Consider the following 21,638-nt stretch of genomic DNA (forward strand, 5'->3'; position numbering starts at 1 on the left):
AGCAGAGGGTGCCCCTCAGCCCTGAATGTGCTGTGGGGCAGAGCCCCCTGCCCTGGGGCTGGGTGCCCTGGTGCTGTCACCGGGACTGGGGTGGGGGGCTCTGCAGCCCTGGGCCCCACCCCACAGTGGGCTGGGGAATATGGGGGGGCTCTGCACAGCCAGGGTGCCCGGCCTGGCTGCGGTTCCCAGTGTGGCTTATCTCCACCCAGTTGAGCTAATTACTGCTAATTACTCAATTACGTTGTTAGAGAGGAGCTGCTGAGGAGGGAAATGGGGTGTTGGGGTGCAGGGGGGGTTGCTCTGTGCCCCCAGGGTCAGCGTTGGGATGGGGGAGTGGAACCTGGGATGTTGCAGCCAGTGGTCTGTACCCCCAGCATCCCCGCCATAGCCGCCCTTTGTCCCCCGGGGCTGTCCTGGCCCTGCCAGGGGTCCTGGGGCCGGGGTCGCTGCCAGTGATCGGGGCTGTGGGGCTGCTTTCCGCCCCCCCGCCTTCGCCCCCGCCAGAGCGGGGCCCCCGGGGTGGCGCCGCAGGGTCCCGGGCGGGCTGACCCGAGCCCGGAACCGCCGGTACGCGCGTGACCCGCTCGGGGCTGTCGGCCTGCGTGTGTCCCCACTTAGGGCTGGGGCTCCAGGGGGTGCAGGGTGGGTAAGTGAGGGGTCTCCCGGGTGCGTGGCCCCGGCTGCCCGGTACCGGGAACGGCCACGAGCACCTGGCGCTGCCGCACGCGTAGGGCAGGGCCGTAGCTCAGCGGTGCCCGGGTGCCGTTGGGCACGGGGCGGCAGCAGGGACCGGTACAGCAGCTGCCCACGGGCCACCGGGACCGCGCGCGGAGCGCTCCTGGCGGACACCCGGGGCCGGCCCGGGCCCGCGGGCGGGAGGGGGCGGGGCCGCCGCCGTTCCCGGTTCCGCCCCGCCGTGCCCACGTGCGCGCCGCCCGCCCCGGCGCCGGCGGGGTTAAGCGTCGCGGAGGGATCCCTCCCGGCAGCGTGCGCTGCGGCCCGCGCCGTCACACCCCCCGCGGCCGCAGCTCCCGCCGCGCACCGTCTCCCTCCGCCCGAGCCCCTGCCGCCAAGTAGTGCGGGCGCGGCGCCCCCCGGCCGCGGCCCCCAGGGCGCAGCGCGGCGGCCCCGGCGGGGCGGGCGGGCGGACGGGGCGGGGCGGGGGCGGGCGGCGGGACCTACTTTCCTCTGGAAATGGCCGCGCCGGGGAGCACCGTCCGCCCCGCGCCCCGAGGCCCGTCGGCGTAGGGCGGCCGCGGGGGTAAGAGCCGGCCGGGGGGTGGGGGGCGGTCCCGCCGGGGCTCCCGCGCGTTCGGGCCCGGGCCCCGCGGCCCCGGAAGGGAGAGGCCCCGTGTTCGGTCCCGGGCCGCGCCGCCTCTGCCGGGCCGCGCCGCCGCCTTCTCCCGGCCAGGCCTCCCCGGGCCCGGAGCGCGGCCCCCGGCTCCCTTTGTGTCCGCTCCCGGTACCGGCGATGCTCCGCCGCCCGGGGAGCCGGCGGGGCCCGGGCCGCCGCGCCGCGGCCTGAGCGCGGGTACGGCCGGGCCCGGCGCTCCGGGGCCCCGGGGCCGGTGCCTGGGTAGGCCGCGGCGGGTCGGGGCGCGGGGCCTGGCGGGCTCGGTTCCTCCGGGGACACGGGGGAGGGAGAAGCGCGGCCCGGGGGCACCGGGGAGGGGGGCGGCCCCGCGCGGTGCTGCTGCCCCCCGGGGGCGCGGGCAGGGCCGGCCGGGCCCCTCTGCCGACCCCCCCGGCCCCGCTGCACGCCCGGGCCCTTCCGGGGAGGGCGCAGCCGCCCCGGGGCGGCCCTAATCCCCTCGGGATTACCGGGGAACCGGAGGGGATTTGCTGGGGGGATGGCGGCCCCGGAACCCCCGGGTCGGGACCGCGCCGTGCCGGCCGGGGGCTCCTCCCCAACCCTCGGGACGCCTCGGGGGGCAGCGGGGTTTTAGGGGACTGGGGGCTGCTCCAGTGCCCTCTCCCGGTGCACCCGTGGGGGGTCGGTGTGGGGAGCTGTGGGGATCCCCTGGCTCCCCCAGGCCCTTTCCCCCACACGTGGCGTGCGGTCGGGTTTGGGGTCTCCATCATCTCCCCCCGCAGCCGTCTGGGTTCCCCTTGGGGTGCACGGGAAGTGCTGGGGGGGTGAGGTGGTGGCTGGAGATGGAGTTACAGCCCCCCCGGGCTTTGGCTGTGGTGGTTTGGGGGTGACCTCCCCCCGCATCCATCCTGGGACCCCCCAGCTGTGGGGGCTCAGCTGAGCTGATGCTGGCCCTGGGGAAACTGAGGCACAGGCAGGGCCTGGGTGCTAGTGGGGGGGCCCTGTTCTGTCACTGCACCCCAAATCCCACTCAGCCCCATGGCGGGAGGCACTGGGTGTGCTTCCCTCCCCGCAGAGCCTGCGCTGCCGCTGCTCTGGGATCCGGGTGACTCTGGGGGGGGTCCTGCTGACCTCCTGGGTGCTGTGGAGCTGGGGTCCCCCTCCCTGTGTTAATTCGGAGTCACGCACCTCTGGCCCCCATGTGGCCTTGCTGGTGGGAGCAGCTGCCCTGGGGTGTCACTGTGCTCCCCCCCCCCCTGCCGTTGGGAGACTGGGGGCCTGGTGGGTCACAGGGGAGTGGGGAGGGCCATCCCCACTGTGGGGCACAGGGGCTCGTGGACCCCCCAGGGAACCAGGACCCGCTGCCTGCTCGCAGTGTGTGGGGAGAGACACTGAGACCCCACAAACTCCCCTCAGGAGGGGGCTGCCCTGGCCCTTGGGTGGGGGGTCATGGGGAGCTGTGGGGGGAGCGGGGAAGGGCCCCTGTGGAACTGTGCTGAGAGATCTCGCCCCCCCCGCAGCCGCGGGCCCCCCCTGAGGGACGCCGAAGGCAGGATGGACGAACAGAAGCCGCCCGGCAGCGAGGAGAAGGATGCGGATGCGCCAGGTGAGTCCAGGGCAGAGGGCTGGGGGGGGGCTGGTGCTGTTCCCCCCTGGGGCGCTGGGTGCTTGTGTCCCCCCCCGCAGTTGCTGACAGCTGCTGTCCCGGCAGCCGATCAGGCCGTGGCCTCGGAGGAGATGGGCAGCGCGGATGGGGACACCCTGAAACTCCCCAAAGGAGCCTCCGCGGGGCCGGAGTTGGAGAGCATGGACGCAAAGGGACCCAGGTGAGGCTGAGGGGGCACTGGGGGGGATTCAGAGCTGGCGGGGGTTGTCCTGAGCGTCTCTGACCCCCCCGTCCGTCTCGCAGCACGCCGGCCCGCCGCTGCGCCCTCTGCAACTGTGGGGACTGGAGCCCGCACGGGCAGCAGGAGCTGCAGCGCTTTGAGCCGGCGCCCAACTGGCCCGAGCAGCTGGTGGGACACAACCCCCCTGGGGGTCCTGGCCACCCCCCCCTGGAGCTGGAGCCGGTGGGCGATGACCTGGCGCAGATCGGCTTCTCCGAGCGGGTGACTCCGGTGCAGCTCTTTGAGCCAACGGGTGAGTGCGGTTGCGGCACTGGAGTCCCTGTCCCTCTGCTCTGGGCCTCCTGCCTGGGTTGGGAGCTCCTGTCCCTGACACCCCCTCCCTGCAGGGCACTGCTGGGTCCACCGCTGGTGCGCAGCCTGGTCTGTGGGGCAGGAGGCGGCGGGGCCGGACGGCGTGGTCAGAGCTGTTTTCTCAGGGATCTCACAGGTGAGCGGGTCCCAGGGGGGCGGTTGGTGGGGGCTGCGTGGGGTCCTGGGGGGTGCTGGGAGCTTGGCCTCACCACGGGCAGCATCTCTGACCCCACTGCGCTGCTCTGCTTCCAGAAATGTGAACACTGTCAGCGGCTGGGGGCCACCATCCCGTGCCGGGCGGCCGGTTGCCCCCGGCTCTACCACTTCCCCTGCGCCGCTGCCAGCGGCTGCTTCCAGTCCATGAAGACGCTGCGGCTGCTCTGTCCCCAGCACCTGGCCGAGGCCCTGCAGATAGGTGTGTACGGGCTCTGGGACTGGGTGCTGGGTCACCTCCTGCCCTGGAGAGGGTCCCAGAGGAGCAGAATCCAGCGAGGGGGTGGCTCTGACGGCTGTCCCCCCTCTCCCCTTACGCAGAGGACGCCCGGTGCTCCGTGTGCGATGGGCCGGGTGACCTGCGGGACCTGGTATTCTGCACGGGCTGTGGGCAGCACTACCACGGGGGCTGCCTGGATGTCGCCCTGACGCCCCGCAAGCGCTCGGGCTGGCAGTGCCCCGAGTGCAAAGTGTGCCAAACCTGCAGGTGAGTCCGTGTCCCCGTGGCGGGGGGTACAACAAGGGACATACGGGATGGGGACGCAGCCCTCACCCCGTTGCCCCTGCAGGCAGCCCGGCCAGGACTCCATGATGCTGGTGTGCGAGGCGTGCGACAAGGGCTACCACACCTTCTGCATGGAGCCGGCCATCGAGAGCCTCCCCACCGACTCCTGGAAGTGCAAGGTTTGTCCTGCTCCTGCCAAGGGGGCGCAGGGGTGCCTCTGGCCCCCCATGACGTGCCTCTGCCCCCCCAGAGCTGCCGGGTCTGTTCGGACTGTGGCCGGCGCCCGGCAGAGCTCGGCCCCGGCTGCCAGTGGTACCAGAGCTACTCGCTGTGCCAGGGCTGCCAGCAGCACCGCAGCGCCCAGAACGCTCATGGAACACCGGCACATGCGCCACAGCCGGACCCCCCCGCCCAGACGTGAGTGGGGATGGGGGGGCCGCTTTCGGGGGTGTCGTGCGGGTGCCCACTTTGTGACCGGGAGGGGGTGGTCTGAGCCCTGCCCCCCTCACTTGCTCCCCCCCATCCAGGTTGACGTGCCCCAGCTGCAGTGAACCGACGGACGTGCCCGTCCCCTCGCCGGAGCCCGTGGGGTGCAATGAGAAGCCACAGCCTGGGGGGGATCCTAAGGAGGGACCCCTGGGCACTGGGGGGTCTCCTGCTGGCAAACCGAGCCCTGTGGAGCCGCCCCCCGATGAACTGCCCCTCGACAAGCCACTTCCTGATGAGTTGCCCCCTGATGTGCAGCCCCCCGAGGAACCCCCTCCTATCGTGGAGCCCCCTGAGGAGCCCCCTCCTCTCATGGAGCCCCCTCCTCTGGTGCAACCCCCTGAGGAGCCCCCTTCTCTCGTGCAGTCCCCCGAGGAGCCCCCTCCTCTCATGCTGTCCCATGACAAGCCACCCCCTGATGAGTTGCCCCTTCAGAGACCGTCTCTTGATGAGCCACCTCTTGATGGAGCCCCCCCTGAGCAGCTGCCCCCCAACGAGCCACCCCTTGACGTACCTCCCCTCGACGAGCTGCCCCCCAATAAGCAACTGCTTGAGAAGTTGCCCCCCGACGAGTTGCCGCTTGATGAGCCACCCCTTGACAAATCACCCCCTGACAAGTCGTCCCTTGACAAATCGCCCCCCGACGAGCTGCCCCTTGACAAATTGCCCCCCAGTGAGCTGCCCCTTGACAAATCACCCCCTGATGAGCGGCCCCTTGATCCGTCTCCCCGTGACGAGCCGCCCCTTGACGCGCTGCCCCCCGATGAGCTGCATACCAACAACCTCCCCCTGGACGAGCTGTCCCCCGAAGAGCTGCCCCCTGCCGAGCTGTCCCCCGAAGAGCCGCTCCCCAGCGAGCCGCCCCCCGAGGAGGACCCCGCGCCACCAGGTAAATGGCAGATCTCTGGGTCTGTCCCTTTCCCCTCTCTCTGTCTCCCATGGGTGCAGGGGTCCCACAGCTGGGTCCTCTGCCAGCACTGAGCTTGTCTGAGTCTCTGTGTGCTGACCTTGATTTCATGTTCAATGCTCCACTTTGGGAGTACGTGGGGGGGGTCCTGTGGCGATGCTTGGTGCTTCTCCATGCAGTGCAGGGGGTGAGGGGACCCCCACAGCCCCCTTCACCTGTGCCCGGTCCTGCAGGTCTCATCCCTGAGGTGGCTGTGGCAGAGGAAGCGCCAGCGCTGGCCCCAGAGGTGCCCCCCGAAGAGGAGATGGAGCTGGAGCCGGAGCCCTTGCTGCCCCCCGAGACGGCACCGCCACCCCCAGCTCCCCCAGGTGAGGCTGAGGACACACCGGGGCTGGGGGCGTTTCTTGGGATTGCAGTTTCACCACCGTCCCCTCCTTTCTACCCCCAGATCTCCGTGCTGTCTCACCCATCCTCCCCCGAGACCCTTCACCTGACACCAAGGAGGACGAGGTGCCCGAGCTGCGCCCCCCAGCCCTGCCCGAGCCCCCCAGCAGCCCCAGCACCGCCATGGACACTGAGCCCCCCAGTTCCCCGCCGCCTCCCTTGGGCTCTCCTGTCTGCGCCCCGGTCCCCACCGAGCCCCCAGAGGATGAGGAGATGGAGATGGCCGGGGTTGAGGGGAAGTCACCAGCCAGCCCCCATGGAACTGCCCCTCATACCAGCCCGGCCCCAGAGCTGGGGCCCTTCCCGGGTCTGCCTGAGGAGGAGGAAGAGGAGGAGGAAGAGGCACCGAGGTTAGAGCGGGAGGGCACAAGTGGGAGCTCCCCACCGCTGAGTGAGGAGGATGTGCTGGAAGAAGGCCGGGCTGGGGGGGACCCCGAAGCCAAGGGGTCCCCTTTGCTGCTGGAGCCAGAGGAGCTGGGCCCCGAGACCCCCATGGAGGTTTGCGCTGCTGGGGAGAAGCTGCTGGGGCGTGGGGACGAGGGGGGTCCCGAGCCCCCCACCCTGCGTCCCCGGCCCGACATCCTCAACGAGATCTCCAATCTGAGCCAGGGGGACACGAGCAGCAGCTTCCCTGGCTCGGAGCCGCTGCTGGGGTCCCCGGACCCCGAGGGTGGGGGGTCGCTGTCCCTCGAGCTGGGCCCAGCCTTGGCCGACGCCAGCCTGCAGAAGGAGGACGCTGCGTCGCTGCCGCTGGGCGCCGAGACCGACGACTCGCTGCTCTTCGAGCCGGCCACCAAAGGGGACGGGGACAAGAGCCGGCGGCGCAGCTCCCCGGGGCGTTCCCGTGTCAAGCAGGTATTGGGGGACCCCGCCAGCCCCAGTATGGGAGGGACCCACCACCCTCCCTGCCCCTGTGGTGAGTGGGCGAGGGCTGAGCGCGTGCTGGGGGTGGGATGGGGCTGTTCCCCTCCACTGCACTTGCCCCGGCCGGGGAGCGTGGCAGGGGTCTGGCTGGGTCCCCCAGGTTGCTGTAACTCCCCCTCTCCCCTTGGCCTTAGGGTCGCAGCAGCAGCTTCCCGGGGAGGAGGCGCCCCCGAGGTGGGTCCCACGGGGGCCGGGGCCGGGGCCGTGCGCGCCTGAAGTCGACCACCTCGTCCGTTGACACCCTAGCAGTAAGGCTGGGCTGGGGCAGAGGTGGGGGGCTGGAGGGGGGTCTCAAGCTGTTAGGTGGCAGGATTGAGAGCCGAGCGTCTCCGCTGTCCCCTTCCCCCCCATCCTGGTTCCGTGGAAAAGCTTGGGAGCCCTCACGGTGGGTGGGGGTCCCGGGGGGAGGCGAGTGCCTGGGACTGTGCTGTGGGTCTGGGGGTTTCACCGCACAAGCATAGGGCAGGTGCAGAGCTGCCCCCCTGCCCAGTTCAGCACCAGACTGCAACTGGTGCCCCCCCAAAAACTGCACGGAGGGCGGGGTCCTTGGCGCTGACCCCCTGCTCTGTTGCCCAGCTCGCCGACGTGGAGAGCTCACCCAGCAAGGAGGAGGACGAGGACGACGACGACACGATGCAGAACACGGTTGTTCTCTTCTCCAACACTGACAAGTTCGTGCTCATGCAGGTAACGAGCGCTGTGAGATGGACAGACAGATGGGACGGGACAGACTCTGTCCCCTCCGACTCCTGTCCCCCCTCCGCCTCCTCTTACGGCCTCTCTCCCCAGGACATGTGTGTGGTGTGCGGCAGCTTCGGGCGCGGGGCCGAGGGCCACCTCCTCGCCTGCTCCCAGTGCTCCCAGTGCTACCACCCCTACTGCGTCAACAGCAAGGTGAGGGAGGGGACAGGGTCCCCTGGCCCTGCGCTGGGCGGGTGGGACCGCGCTGTCCCCCTCGGGGACCCATGCGGCCAGGTCATGTCCCTTGGGGCACTCACGTGAGGTCCTGCCCAGCGTGTCCGTGTGGGTGTGCTGAGCCCTGGGATGGCCTTTGCTGCTGAATCCTGGGCTGTCCCTTGTAGTTGTGCCAAGCCCTGGGGTGTCCCCCGTGGCTGTGTGGAGCCCTAGGGTGTCCCCCATGGCCATGCCAAGCCCTGGGGTGTCCCCTGTGGCTGTGTTGAGCCCTAGGGTGTCTCCCATGGCCATGCCAAGCCCTGAGGTGTCCCCTGTGGCTGTGTGGAGCCCTGGGGTGTCCCCCACGGCCATGCCAAGCCCTGGGGTGTCCCCTGTGGCTGTGTTGTACCCTGGGGTGTCCCCCATGGCCATGCCAAGCCCTGAGGTGTCCCCTGTGGCTGTGTGGAGCCCTGGGGTGTCCCCCACGGCCATGCCAAGCCCTGAGGTGTCCCCTGTGGCTGTGTTGAACCCTGGGGTGGCCCCCAGGGCCATGCCAAGCCCAGAGGTGTCCCCCGTGGCTGTGTTGAGCCCTAGGGTGTCCCCCACAGCCATGCCAAGCCCTGAGGTTTCCCCTGTGGCCATGCCAAGCCCTGGTGTGTCCCCTGTGGCTGTGTTGAGTCCTGGAGTGTCCCCCACAGCTATGCCAAGCTCTGAGGTGTCCCCTGTGGCCAAAGTGAGCCCGAGGACCCCTGTGGCTGTGCCCAGGGCTCGTCAACCACCCTTCACCTTCCCCAGATCACAAAGGTGATGCTGCTAAAGGGCTGGCGCTGCGTGGAGTGCATCGTGTGCGAGGTGTGCGGCAAAGCCTCCGACCCCTCCCGCCTCCTGCTCTGCGACGACTGCGATATCAGCTACCACACCTACTGCCTGGACCCCCCCCTGCAAACCGTCCCCAAGGGCGGCTGGAAGTGCAAATGGTGCGTGTGTGGGGAGGAAGCACAAGGGGAGCCCCGCGAGGTCTAAGGGCTGGTGCTGACCCCTGGGTTTCTCCCCCCAAAAAAGGTGCGTGTGCTGCGTGCAGTGCGGGGCGGCGTCCCCCGGCTTCCACTGCGAGTGGCAGAACAACTACACCCACTGTGCGCCCTGCGCCAGCCTGGTCGTTTGCCCCTTCTGCCGCCAGAAATACGTGGAGGACGACCTGCTCATCCAGTGCCGGCACTGCGATCGGTGAGCGCCGCGGCCCCTCGAGGTGGCGGGGGTTTGGTGTTTGGGGTGGCCGAGGGGTGCGTGACGTGTCCGGCCGCCCGCAGGTGGCTGCATGCGGCGTGCAACAGCCTCGTGACGGAGGAGGAGGTGGAGCAGGCTGCGGATGAAGGCTTCGACTGCAGCGCCTGCCAGCCCTACGTGGTCAAACCAACTGGTGAGCGCCCGGGGGCAGCTTGTGGGGACTGTGGGACATTTGGGGAACATGGGGACTCACCTCTCCGTCCGGTCTTCCCTTTGCAGTGCCCACGCCTCCCCCGGAGATCGCCTCGATCAAGGCTAAAGAGCCAGGTATGTGCGGTGCAGTAATTGGTGCTGGGGTCGGTGCTACGGGCTCCCCAGTGCTGGCGTTTGTCCCCAGTGCTGGCATTTGTCCCCAAACTGGCGTTTGTCCCCGCAGAGCCCCAGTATTTCCGCTTCGAGGGCGTGTGGCTGACGGAGACGGGCATGGCCGTGCTGCGCAACCTCTCCCTCTCGCCCCTGCACAAGCGGCGGCAGCGCAAGGGCCGGCCGGGCGCCCTCAACGGGGACGGGGGGCTGGAGGGGGGTGACGCCCTGGGTCCCGATGACAAGAAGGACGGTGACCTAGACGCCGACGAGCTGCTCAAAGCTGAAGGTGCGTTTTCGCGTTGGGGTGCGATGTGGGGGTGCCAGGGGACCCTGTTAACGTGTTGTTCTTTCTCCGGCAGTGGGTGTTGAGCACATGGAGTGCGAGATCAAGCTGGAGGCTCCGGCCAGTCCGGACCGCGACATTGGGGCCGATGGGGACTCGGGGAAGGGGCTGGAGGACCCTGAGGAGAGCAAGAAGAGGAAGCGCAAGCCGTACCGGCCCGGTGAGCGTCACCCAGGGCCACCCCCAGGGCTGGAGCCACCCCCCAGCGCCACTGTGACCCCCCAGCTCCCCTTCCTCTGCCCCCCAGGCATCGGCGGCTTCATGGTGCGGCAGCGCAAGTCCCACACCCGCCTGAAGAAGGTCTCAGTGGTGCTGGCTGAAGTGGGGCGCGAGGGGCTGAGCGCCGAGGGGCACCCCGAGGATGGTAGGGCCTGGTGACACCTTTTCTTGCCCCCCTGCCTTCCTCTTGCCCCCCTTCCCCACTTCCCCCCTTCTCCTCTTCCTCCTCCTCCCTCCCTTCCTCTTCCTTCCCCCCTTCCTTGCCCCCTTCCCCCTCTTCCTTCCTTCCTTGCCCCCTTCCCCCTCTTCCTTCCTTCCTTGCCCCCTTCCCCCTCTTCCTTCCTTCCTTGCCCCCTTCTCCCCCTTCCTTCCTTCCTTGCCCCCTTCTCCCCCTTCCTTCCTTCCTTGCCCCCTTCTCCCCCTTCCTTCCTTCCTTGCCCCCTTCTCCCCCTTCCTTCCTTCCTTGCCCCCTTCTCCCCCTTCCTTCCTTCCTTGCCCCCTTCTCCCCCTTCCTTCCTTCCTTGCCCCCTTCTCCCCCTTCCTTCCTTCCTTGCCCCCTTCTCCCCCTTCCTTCCTTCCTTGCCCCCTTCTCCCCCTTCCTTCCTTCCTTGCCCCCTTCTCCCCCTTCCTTCCTTCCTTGCCCCCTTCTCCCCCTTCCTTCCTTCCTTGCCCCCTTCTCCCCCTTCCTTCCTTCCTTGCCCCCTTCTCCCCCTTCCTTCCTTCCTTGCCCCCTTCTCCCCCTTCCTTCCTTCCTTGCCCCCTTCTCCCCCTTCCTTCCTTCCTTGCCCCCTTCTCCCCCTTCCTTCCTTCCTTGCCCCCTTCTCCCCCTTCCTTCCTTCCTTGCCCCCTTCTCCCCCTTCCTTCCTTCCTTGCCCCCTTCTCCCCCTTCCTTCCTTCCTTGCCCCCTTCCCTCCTCTTCCTTCCTTCCTTGCCCCCTTCCCTCCTCTTCCTTCCTTCCTTGCCCCCTTCCCTCCCCTTCCTTGCCCCCTTCCCTCCCCTTCCTTGCCCCCTTCCCTCCTCTTCCTTCCCCCCTTCCCTCCTCTTCCTTCCCCCCTTCCCTCCTCTTCCTTCCCCCCTTCCCTCCTCTTCCTTCCCCCCTTCCCTCCTCTTCCTTCCCCCCTTCCCTCCTCTTCCTTCCCCCCTTCCCTCCTCTTCCTTCCCCCCTTCCCTCCTCTTCCTTCCCCCCTTCCCTCCTCTTCCTTCCCCCCTTCCCTCCTCTTCCTTCCCCCCTTCCCTCCTCTTCCTTCCCCCCTTCCCTCCTCTTCCTTCCCCCCTTCCCTCCTCTTCCTTCCCCCCTTCCCTCCTCTTCCTTCCCCCCTTCCCTCCTCTTCCTTCCCCCCTTCCCTCCTCTTCCTTCCCCATCTCTGGATGGTGAGAGACTGCAGGGTGTGCCCCATGGTGCTGTGACAAGCGCCGTGCCCAAGCCCTTCCCGTGACATGGGAACAGCCCCAAACTCTTTTGGGGTGACACGCCGTGTTGCAGGGGCTCCAGGGGACCTCCCGGCCGAGGGCGGCCTGGATCCCAGCTCGGCAGAAGTGGGGGACGAGAAGAAGAAACGGCGGGGAAGGAAGAAGAGCAAGTTGGAGGACATGTTCCCTCCATACCTGCAGGTGGGATGGATGGGGGGCAAATGGAGGTGGCCCTGGGGGCGAGGTGGTGACCCTGGGGGGTATGGGGTGGGGGTGGACACTGGTGACACCCTGACGGCCGCCCCCACTTCGGCAGGAGGCGTTTTTTGGGAAGGCGCTGATGGACCTGAGCCGGAAGGCGCTGCTGGCGGCGGGGGGCGTGGGGGACGGCGCCGCCCGCCCCTCGCTGGGCCAGGGCGCCCCCCGCGCCAAGGGGGACCCCAACCTGGCCGGGGCGCTGCAGGGTGTGCCCCCCGACAGGAGGGAGACCCCCACGCACCCCCGAGGTGAGCGCGACCGGGAGCCCAAACCCGGCACCGTCCCTCGGGGGGAGGTGGGGGGTTTGGGGGCTGCCATAGGCGGGGGGGGCTGTTGGAGGTCCCGGGGATTCTTGGGGTCCCCTGGGCTTGTTGAAGGATGCCAAGGGCTGTTGGGGCTCCCAGTGACCCCAGGGGCAGTTGGGGACCCAGGGGGCGGTTGGGGGTGCTGGTTCCCCCCCGCGCACCGTCCCTGAGCGGGGAGGCGGGGGGTTTGGGGGCTGCCATGGGTGGGGGGGGCTGTTGGAGGACCACGGGATTTTTGGGGTCCCCTGGGGTTGTTTGAGGACGCCAAGGGCTGTTGGGGTTCCCGGTGACCCCAGGGGTGGTTTGGGACCCAGGGGGCGGTTGGGGGGTGCTGGTTCCCCCCCATGCACTGTCCCTGGGGGGGGAAGTGGTGTTTGGGGGCTGCCATGGGCAGGGGGGGCTGTTGAAGGACCGCGGGATTTTTGGGCTCCCCTGGGCTTGTTGGAGGACGCCGAGTGCTGTTGGGGCTCCCGGTGACCCCAGGGGCGGTTGGGGACCCAAGGGGGTGGTTGGGGGGTGCTGGTTCCCCCTACTCCAGCCCTGGTGAGTCCTGATGTCCCGCAGGGGATGACAGCACCGATGGCAGCGCCGCCGCTCCCGATGATGACGGCAAGGACGACACGAAGGCCGAGGACCTCGGTGAGCCCCGGGAGCCCGCGGCGCTGCTGGGCTGGGACGGACAGACGGACAGTCCTCCGCGGGGCCTGCGAGAGGCTGCGTAGAGCGTCTACAACCATAGAGACAAACTGCTCCGTGCTGGGCAGTGCGCTCTAGGCAGAGGGGGAAATGGGAGGAGGAACTCTATGGTCTCCCCTGAGTGGTTCCCGGGCGCTCGTAACCATCGCATGGCGCCTAGAGCGCCCCCGCGTGGTGCGGCGCTCTGCGCTGCCCTGGAGGACTGTAGGGGCGAGGAGGGGCTGCTCCATGCGTGCCCTGGGCTGGGGGTCCCCAACACTGGGGTGGGGCTGGGGGTGCTGAGGGCCCCTACTGATTGTTCCTGGCAGGGCCCGATGAGCCGAAAGATTCCCCAGACCCCGGGGACACCGAGAAACCAGCCAGCCCGGGCGAGTGTGCGCTGAGCTCCGACCTTGACAAGATCCCCACGGAAGGTGAGACCCCCCGGAGCTGGAGCGAGCGGGTTTCTGTTCCACTTCCATCAGCGGGATTTGCTGTGTGTGCTGCCAGGGACGGTTCAGCCTTTGTGTGGAGAGGGAACGGAGCTGGTGAGGGGCTGGAGCACAAGCGTGATGGAGCGGCTGAGGGACCTGGGGGGTTCAGCTGGAGAACAGGAGCTGAGGGGAGACCTTCTGATCTCTGAACTGCCTGAAAGGAGCTTGGAGCCAGGGGGGTCGGGCTCTGCTCCCCAGGAACAAGCGCCAGGAGCAGAGGAAACGGCCTCAAGTTGCGCCAGGGGAGGTTGAGGTTGGATCTGGGGAACAATTTCTTCCCCAAAGGGCTGTGGGGCATTGAACAGGCTGCCCAGGGCAGTGCTGGAGTCACCATCCCTGGAGGGTTGGACAGACGGACATGAGGTTCTCAGGACATGGGGCAGTGCTGGGGTGGGGAATGGTTGGACTCGATGAGCTTGAAGGGCTTTTGCAACCAAAGTGACTCTATAGTTTTGTTCCTTTTCCTCCCACAGAGCTGCCCAAGATGGAGAGCAAAGACGTCCAGCAGCTGTTCAAGGACGTGCTGGGCTCGGCGGAGCGGGGGGAGCAGCCCCTCAACTGCGTGGCCGCGGGGATGGAGGCCGGCGGTGCAGGGCAGGACCCCGGCCGGGCGCAGCGGCCGTTCCTGCAGGGAGATCTCCAGCTGCCGGGGCAGGGTGGGTGCAGGCGGCGCAGCCGTGAGCCGAGACACGGATATTGGGACAAACGGGGGGGTCTCAGTGTGGGGAGAAGGGCCAGACTTAGTGTCTGCCCCACGAAAGTGCCGTGTCCTCATTGAGCCTGAGCTGGTCCCTGCGGTCCAGGACTGTGAGTCTTCCTTGTTTCTCTGGGGAAGAATGTGGGAAGTGTTTTGGGGTGTGTGTGGGATTTTGTGGGGGCTGATGGAGCCCCCAGGGTGGGCACAGCACTGAGCGAGCCCCAGCTCTGCCCTTCCTTCCCTCGCAGGGAGCGTTTCCCTGGGCTCGCTCTCTGGATCCGTCTCGCTGGACTCGTACTCGGGCGTCTGCCAGTCCCCGTTCCTCGACAGCAGGTACCGCGGGAGCTGGGGCTGAACGGGGTGCACCCCGGGGTGTTGGGGGACCCCTTCTTCCCTCACGCTCTGCTGGCCTGTGACGCTTCCTCTTGCATGCAGGGAGCGGAGCGGCTTTTTCAGCCCAGACCACTGTGAGCCTGAGAGCCCCTGGGCCAGCAGCTCGGCCGCCACCACCCCCTCGACCCCCACGACGCCCACGACGGAGGGCGAAGGCGACGGGCTGTCCTACAACCAGCGCAGCCTGCAGCGCTGGGAGAAGGACGAGGAGCTGGGCGAGCTCTCCACCATCTCCCCCGTCCTCTACGCCAACATGAACTTCCCCAACCTCAAGCAGGATTATCCAGGTTGGGTTCTGGGGGGGGCTGTGGCCGCTCACTTCGGGGTGAGGGCGGGGGGAGCTGCGCGTGGTGTGACACCCCCTGTTTGGAGGAGAAATCCTGTCTGCTCTGGCACAGGGTTTGGCTGTGGGACTGAACCGCTCTTTGCGGTGGTGGATGCCACAGTGCCAGCTCCTGGGCATGGGGGTGTCCCCATACATGAATGGGACAGTCGCTGGCTAAGGGCGCCCATCAGGCGCGGGCTAACGCTGCTGTTCTCTTCCTCTGCTCCTACCGGACTCCCAGACTGGTCGAGCCGCTGCAAACAGATCATGAAGCTCTGGAGGAAGGTCCCCGCCACAGACAAAGCCCCTTATTTGGTGAGTGCCGGGGTCTTGCCGGGGCGGGGGGGCCGGGTGCCGGGGCTGCCAGTCAGCTGGCTTCGTGTTTCCGTTAGCAAAAGGCCAAAGATAACCGGGCGGCTCATCGCATCAACAAGGTGCAGAAGGTACGTGCTGCAGCGGGGAGGTGCCCGGTGGCCCCGGCCCAGCCCCGGGGGTCGTGGTGTTGGCCGCCCAGCCCTGCGGGGCAGGCGCGTCCCGCGGCTCTGACGGCCGCGCTCTCTCTGCAGCAGGCCGAGAGCCAGATCAACAAGCAGACCAAAGGGGAGGGACTGCGCAAGCCCGAGCGGCCCTCGCTGCACCTGCGGATCCCGGTGCCGCCGGGGGCACAGCCCGTCTACATCGGCAGCCCCCCCGCCGACACTGAGGGCTTCCTGAAGCCCCCACAGGGTGCCGGAGCGGGGCCGGAGTCGCCCAGCGAGCTCTTCCTCAAGCTCCCACCCCAGTCCCCCGCCCAAGTGCCTTCGCACGATTCCTACGGCGCGGCGCCCGCCTACGCGCTGGAGCCCCGCTTCCCCTCGCCCATGGGCCAGAGCCCCACAGCGGGCGCTGCCTTCCAGCCCTTCCCCAGCCAGCCCCAGCCCTGCCCCCGCCCTGGCCCCGGCTCCCAGCCCCCCGAATTCCACCCCACATCCCCTGGCACCCCCCGGCACCAGCCCGGCACCCCTGACCCTTTCCTGAAGCCCCGTTGTCCCTCCTTGGACAACCTCTCGGTGCCGGGGAGCCCCGGGGCCCGACCCCCCGAAGCTTTGCTCTCTCCCCTGCCTTTTGGGGAGCAGAAGAAGGGCCTGGAGGTGAAGAAGGAGGATGGGGGTAGCCTGGGGGTCTGCTCACCTGGCTACGCCCCTGCCATGGGCTACGGGGACTCCTCAGGCGGCCCCCACCTTTCAGCTGTGGAGCTGAAGGCGCCCGATGTGTTCAAAGCCCCCCTGACCCCCCGGGTGTCCCAGGTGGAGCCGCAGAGCCCAGGGCTGGGGCACCGGCCCCTTGACCCCCACCCGCTGGCCCCCTCGCCCCCCGGCCACCCTGAACTCTACCGCCAGTCACCCTACCCGGACCCCTACTCGCAGCCCCCGCTGACGCCACGGCCGCAGCCGCCCCCTGAGTCCTGCTGCGCCCCCCCGCCCCGCTCCCTGCCCTCCGAGCCCTTCGCCCGCGTCCCTGCCAGCCCCCAGTCCCAGTCCAGCTCGCAGTCCCCCCTCACCCCCCGGCCGCTTTCCAACGAAGCCTTTTGCCAGTCACCTGTCACCCCCCGGTTCCAGTCCCCGGACCCCTATTCGCAGCCGCCCTCCCGGCCCCAGTCCCGGGACCCCTTCACCCCCCTGCACAAACCTCCCCGGCCCCAGATCCCGGAGCCAGGGTTCAAGTCAATGCCGCTCTCACACAGCCCGGCAGCCGGCGGGGGCTTCGGGGGCACCCCGGGGGCTGAACCCCACGCCAAGGCAGCAGCGGGAGGGCAGCAGCCCCCATTCTCCCGCTCCCCCGGTGCCAGCGTCTTCTCGGGGAACCAGCCCCCCATGCGCTTCACCTTCCCCCCGGCCGTCTCAGAGCCACTCAAGGGCTCCCCGTCCCACCAGCCCCACGGGATCAACAGCCATTATGGCCCCGGGAAGCCCCAGAGCTCAGCCTACATCTCATCCCCTGGGTTCCACCAGGCCGGCAGCCCGCTGGCTCCCGGCACCGCCGACACCTACAGCCTCTCGCCGCTGCGGCCGCCCTCGGTGCTGCCGCAGCCCCCGGCCACCCCGCAGCAGCCGGACGGCTCCGTCACCTTCCTGCCCCGAGCTGCACTGGGGCCAGCGGCCGACAAGAGGGAGGAGGCGGCCACAGGGCTCTCGGTGCCCCCGAACCGGGAGCTGGCGGAGCTACCGGGAAGCCAGGATGGGGCTCTCGGCACCATGAGCCAGTCGGAGCTGGAGAAGCAGCGGCAGGTGAGGACTGGCAGGCGGTGACGCCACGTGTGGCCGTGTCTGGGATGGGGTGCAAGGAGGGAACAGGGACCTGCGTGGTCAGTGGTGGAATGCATAGCCCAGCTCTGCTCGCGGCGCCTTCCGCAGCACCGTGGAGGGGCTGTGAGCACCCACCATGGGGATGGAGGTCAGCGTGGCCTGGTCTTGCTGATGTCCCCTCTGTTGGTCCTAACACTCGGTTCCCCGCAGCGCCAGCGGCTCCGCGAGCTGCTGATCCGGCAGCAGATGCAGCGCAACAGCCTGCGGCAGGAGAAGGAGAACGCGGCGGCGGCTGCCACCCCCTCGCCGGCGGGCTGGACCCCCGAGGCTGGCAGCGCAGCTTTCGAGCTCAGCCGGGCCATGGCCCCGGGCTACCCACCGGCACAGGTGGGCAAGCTGGGGAACGGCTCTGCCGCGGGGGCCAGGGTATGGAGCGGGTGATGATGTCCCTTTTCCCCTTTTCCCAGGACAAGGGTCTCCTGGGGACGCTGGCCACTGCGGCCGGTGCTGGGAAGCTGCCCGGCTCCGTCATGGTGCAGGCGGCGTTCGGGCAGGACGAGCGGCTGTCGCGACCCCCGCCGGCCCCCACACCGGCAGCGCTGGACATCAACGGGAGGTGAGTGCCCAGCACCGGTTAGAACCAGGGGGTTCACCCTGGTGGGGCCCATCCCCTGCAGCCGTCACTTGCGGGGCTCGCCCAAGGGGTCAGGGTGGCTGCAGTGTTGCTGGGTGCGACCTGCGGCGTCAGGACACCCTGGGGTGCTGTGCATGGTGCGTTGCGGTGGTGCTGAGCTGGTTCTGACACTGCTGTATCTTGCAGGGCAGCGGTGGGACCCCCCCAGACTTTCTACCCCCGTGCGGGGGTCTTCCCGGCGCCAGCCCCCCAGCAGCAGCAGCAGCAGCAGCAGCAGCACCTCTGGCAGCAGCAGCAGGCAGCAGCCGCGGCCCTGCGGCTCCCCGGCACCCCCCGCTTCGTGCCCCCCGCCGCCGCCACCCCCGTGGGCAGCCTGGGCACCCGCCTGCCGGCCCCCCCTGAAACGCTGTCCGCCTCGCCCGCCACCCTGGGCGCCCCTTTCATCGAGCTGCGCCACAACGTGCAGAAAGGACCCGGGGGTGTTGTGGGCTCCCCCTTCGCCCCCCAGGCGCCCCGGCCCCGCTTCTTCCTGCCCGGGGAGGAGGGAACCCCCCAGGCCCTCTGCGCCCCCGTCGTGCCCATGCAGGTGCTCCCCACGCCAGCACTGCAGCCGCAGAAGATCCCAGTGCCGCCAGCTTCACCGCAGGGAGCCGAGATGAGCAACACGCACCACCAGCCCCACGGCAAAGCGACCGCCCCCCTGCCGCTTCCAGCCCCCGGCCTGGAGCTGCCACACGTCCCCCCACGGCCGCTGTCCTCCAGCTCAGCCCTGCGCCCCGATGAGTGCAAGGACAGTCCCGCGCCAGACCCTGCGCCGGCCCCCACCCCAGGGAAAAGCCACTTGAGCCTGGAGGGGACGCGTCTGCCTTGCGAGGTGCCGGTGGAGCCCGATCTGGATGATGATTTTGGCTCTCACAAGGATCTGGAAGACGACGATGATTTGGCCAACCTGAGCCTGGATCCGGACGTGGCGAAAGGGGACGATGACCTGGACAACCTGGACAGCCTGGAGACGGCAGATCCCCACCTCGACGACCTGCTGAACGGCGACGAGTTCGACCTGTTGGCCTACACCGACCCCGAGCTGGACACTGGGGACAAGAAGGACATTTTCAACGAGCACCTTCGCCTGGTCGAGTCAGCCAACGAGAAAGCCGAGCGCGAAGCCCAGCTCAAAACGGAGCCACTGGCGCCCGGCTTGAAGCTCCCCAACCCCGGGGACGGCAAAGATGCCATGGCCCCATCCGTGGAGGACCGGGTGGTGCCCAAGGACACGCTGGTGCCCCGGGTGGGCTTGGGACCCTCTCCCTGCCCGCCGGGTGCCGTTCTGGCGCCCGGTGCGGAGGCGAAGGCCGGCTCGCTGCCCACCGACGTCAAGCCCAAGCTGGAGGACGGCTGCCTGAAAACTTCCCCCTGCCAGTTCACCGCCGGCGGCCCCGAGCAGCTCCCGGGTTCCGTCAAATCGGAGGCTTTGCAGGGCACGGATAAGATCTCAGCCTCGCTGGGGTTGAGCCTGAAACCTGGCCAGACCCTCCTGAGCCCTGGGACTGGCCCAGCTCGCCTTGGCTTGGCGCATTTCGCTCCCAGCAGCCACGCTGGTGTCCCCGCACCGGAGAAGGACCCGTATGCCGGCCGCGGGCTGGCCCCTGCCCAGCTGGGCAACCAAGGCAACCCCTTGTTGGAGAAGTTTGAGCTGGATGGGGGATCCCTGGGCCTGGGCAGCGCCCGGCACTCGCCGGCCGACGACCTGGACAAGATGGAGAGTTCGCTGGTGGCCAGCGAGCTGCCGCTGCTCATCGAGGACCTGCTGGAGCACGAGAAGAAGGAGCTGCAGAAGAAACAGCAGATGTCAGCCCAGCTGCCCCGCAGCACCCCCCACCTCCCGGGGCACCCACTGCTGCCCCCTGAGGGGCAGCCGCCCCGCCTGGGCACCCCCCAGCCCCCCCTGCAGCTGGGGCTGGTGGCCAGGCCACCGCTGATGCCACCGCAGCCGCCGCGGCTTGGCGCGGCCCAGCAGGGCCCGGCGCTCACCCCCCACATGGGCATGGCCCCCGCGCAGCCCCACGTGCTGGCGGCGTCCCCCGGCGTGCAGGTGGCCCTGGCGCAGCCGCAGCAGAGCCAGCAGCAGGTGCTGGTGCAGAAGCCGATGGCCGGGGTGCAGCCCCCCGGCCTGGGCCTGAAGCCCCCCCAGCTCGTCATGCAGCAGCAGTTGGCCAACAGCTTCTTTCCAGACACAGGTGGGAGCTGCGGGACGTTGTTCTGGGGGGTCTGGGGTCCTTTTTTTGAGGGTGCAGAGCAGCGCGCTGCAGCGCCGTCCGCTGCCTCTCTCCCAGCAGATCTGGACAAGTTTGCAGCTGAGGACATCATGGACCCCATCGCCAAGGCCAAGATGGTGGCACTGAAGGGCATCAAGAAGGTGATGGCCCAGGGCAGCATCGGGGTGGCCCCAGGCATGAACAGGTAATGGGCAGGGGGCGGTGGGCACGCTGGGGGGTGGGCAGGATGCCTCGGCCCCAGCTCAGCCCTCATTTCTGCTTTTCCCGCCCCCCCAAAAGGCAACAGGTCTCACTGCTGGCCCAGCGGCTCTCGGGTGGCCCGGCCGTGTCCGAGATGCAGAACCACTTGCTGGCAGGGAGCGGGCAGGTGAGTGGGGGTCCAGGGTGGGATTGGGGGTCCCTTGGGGCTCAGGACCGTGCTGGGCTCTGTGCGGGGGGTCACAGTACCCCAGGGAGAGGGGACATGACAGATGGGGAACGGTGTGTTGTGTGTCCTCAATGCTGCTCTGTCTGCCAGGAACGGAGCGGCACCGACCCGGCCCAGGCTCGCCCCAACCCCCCCACCTTTGCGCAGGGCGTCATCAGTGAGTACCAAGGCGGCGGGGGCGCCGGGAGCTGGGGGTCTGTCGTTCTGCCCATGAAGGCTGGGCTGAGCGGGGCCAGGCTGGCTCCAGAGCTGGGGCTGTGCTTATCTGAACCTTCTCATGCAAAGCTCGAGGTTCAACAAGGCCAAGTTCACAGTCCTGGAGCTGGGTTGGGCAACCCCTGGTGTCCATCCAGGCTGGGATGGGGGATGCAGAGCAGCCTTGTGGAGATTTGGGGTGCTGGGGTTCGTAGATGGGACATCAGCTGGTAACGTGGTGGCACCAGATCAGGGGTACCCTGGGCTGCATCCCCAGCCCCGTGGGCAGCAGGTGGAGGGAGGGGATTGTCCCCTCTGCTCCGCTCTGTGAGACCCCCCGGGCACCGCGTCCAGCGCTGGGGTCCTGAGCACAGCACAGACCTGGACCTGCTGGAGAGGGGCCAGAGGAGCCGCAGAAATGATGCGAGGCTGGAGCAGCTCTGCTGGGAGGAACGGCTGAGAGAGCTGGGGTGTTCAGCTGGGGAAGAGAAGCTCCGGGGAGACCTTAGTGCGGCCTTTCAGTGCTTAAAAGGGGCCTGAAGAAAGATGGGGACAGACTTTTGAGCAGGGCCTGTTGTGATAGGACAAGGGTGATGGTTTAAACTAAAGGAGGGAGATTCAGGCTGGACATGAGGAAGAAATTGTTGTCCCTGAGGGTGGTGAGAGCCTGGCCCAGGTTCCCAGAGAGGTGGTGGATGAACCATCCCTGGAGACATCCCAGGCCAGGCTGGACGGGGCTCTGAGCAACCTGAGCTGGTGAAGATGTCCCTGCTCATGGCAGGGGGGGCACTGGGGCAGCTGGGGAGGTCCCTCCAACCCAAACGGTTGTGTGATTGTCTTCCCGCTCCTGCAGACGAGGCCGACCAGCGGCAGTACGAGGAGTGGCTGTTCCACACGCAGCAGCTCCTGCAGATGCAGCTGAAGGTGCTGGAGGAGCAGATCGGGGCGCACCGCAAGTCACGCAAGGCTCTCTGTGCCAAGCAGCGCACCGCCAAGAAAGCCGGCCGGGAGTTCCCCGAGGCCGACGCCGAGAAGCTGAAGCTGGTGACGGAGCAGCAGAGCAAAATCCAGAAGCAGCTGGACCAGGTAGGGCTTGGCGGGTGGGTGGGTGCCCTGTTCCCAGTGCAAGTGTGTTGTCCTGACCGCAGATGTGCAGTCCCTGGCACTAAAGCCCCACCGTCCCTGGCACTAAGGCCCCACCATCCCCAGTACTAAAACACTCTGCT

At 68.6% G+C, this 21,638-nt stretch overlaps 1 protein-coding gene across 2 annotated transcripts in view; it reads left to right on the forward strand.

The window, feature by feature from the left end:
- The first annotated feature begins 1,150 nt into the window (after positions 1-1,150).
- KMT2D (lysine methyltransferase 2D) overlaps positions 1,151-21,638 on the forward strand; it is a 30,052-nt gene continuing 9,564 nt past the window's right edge. The window contains exons 1-39 of one of the 2 annotated variants that reach the window (XM_065858830.2): positions 1,190-1,261; positions 2,833-2,918; positions 3,024-3,138; positions 3,222-3,451; positions 3,546-3,646; positions 3,763-3,925; positions 4,045-4,210; positions 4,293-4,407; positions 4,479-4,645; positions 4,756-5,603; positions 5,855-5,989; positions 6,070-6,920; positions 7,124-7,237; positions 7,566-7,676; positions 7,779-7,883; positions 8,679-8,860; positions 8,946-9,110; positions 9,194-9,303; positions 9,390-9,437; positions 9,547-9,762; positions 9,836-9,979; positions 10,067-10,183; positions 11,522-11,649; positions 11,765-11,954; positions 12,576-12,650; positions 13,016-13,120; positions 13,654-13,836; positions 14,126-14,210; positions 14,313-14,557; positions 14,837-14,910; positions 14,988-15,038; positions 15,162-16,862; positions 17,091-17,267; positions 17,348-17,496; positions 17,701-19,751; positions 19,851-19,974; positions 20,070-20,157; positions 20,308-20,374; positions 21,266-21,498. In XM_065858830.2, coding sequence (XP_065714902.2) covers positions 2,867-2,918; positions 3,024-3,138; positions 3,222-3,451; positions 3,546-3,646; positions 3,763-3,925; positions 4,045-4,210; positions 4,293-4,407; positions 4,479-4,645; positions 4,756-5,603; positions 5,855-5,989; positions 6,070-6,920; positions 7,124-7,237; positions 7,566-7,676; positions 7,779-7,883; positions 8,679-8,860; positions 8,946-9,110; positions 9,194-9,303; positions 9,390-9,437; positions 9,547-9,762; positions 9,836-9,979; positions 10,067-10,183; positions 11,522-11,649; positions 11,765-11,954; positions 12,576-12,650; positions 13,016-13,120; positions 13,654-13,836; positions 14,126-14,210; positions 14,313-14,557; positions 14,837-14,910; positions 14,988-15,038; positions 15,162-16,862; positions 17,091-17,267; positions 17,348-17,496; positions 17,701-19,751; positions 19,851-19,974; positions 20,070-20,157; positions 20,308-20,374; positions 21,266-21,498 — 9,981 coding nt within the window. In that variant the 5' untranslated portion in view covers positions 1,190-1,261; positions 2,833-2,866. Of the gene's footprint in view, positions 1,262-2,832; positions 2,919-3,023; positions 3,139-3,221; positions 3,452-3,545; positions 3,647-3,762; positions 3,926-4,044; positions 4,211-4,292; positions 4,408-4,478; positions 4,646-4,755; positions 5,604-5,854; positions 5,990-6,069; positions 6,921-7,123; positions 7,238-7,565; positions 7,677-7,778; positions 7,884-8,678; positions 8,861-8,945; positions 9,111-9,193; positions 9,304-9,389; positions 9,438-9,546; positions 9,763-9,835; positions 9,980-10,066; positions 10,184-11,521; positions 11,650-11,764; positions 11,955-12,575; positions 12,651-13,015; positions 13,121-13,653; positions 13,837-14,125; positions 14,211-14,312; positions 14,558-14,836; positions 14,911-14,987; positions 15,039-15,161; positions 16,863-17,090; positions 17,268-17,347; positions 17,497-17,700; positions 19,752-19,850; positions 19,975-20,069; positions 20,158-20,307; positions 20,375-21,265; positions 21,499-21,638 lie in introns of both variants that reach the window. The other variant, XM_071800079.1, reaches the window with a different exon arrangement.

Source organism: Patagioenas fasciata, chromosome 28 (genome assembly GCF_037038585.1).
Source record: "Patagioenas fasciata isolate bPatFas1 chromosome 28, bPatFas1.hap1, whole genome shotgun sequence".
Lineage (NCBI taxonomy): Eukaryota > Metazoa > Chordata > Aves > Columbiformes > Columbidae > Patagioenas > Patagioenas fasciata.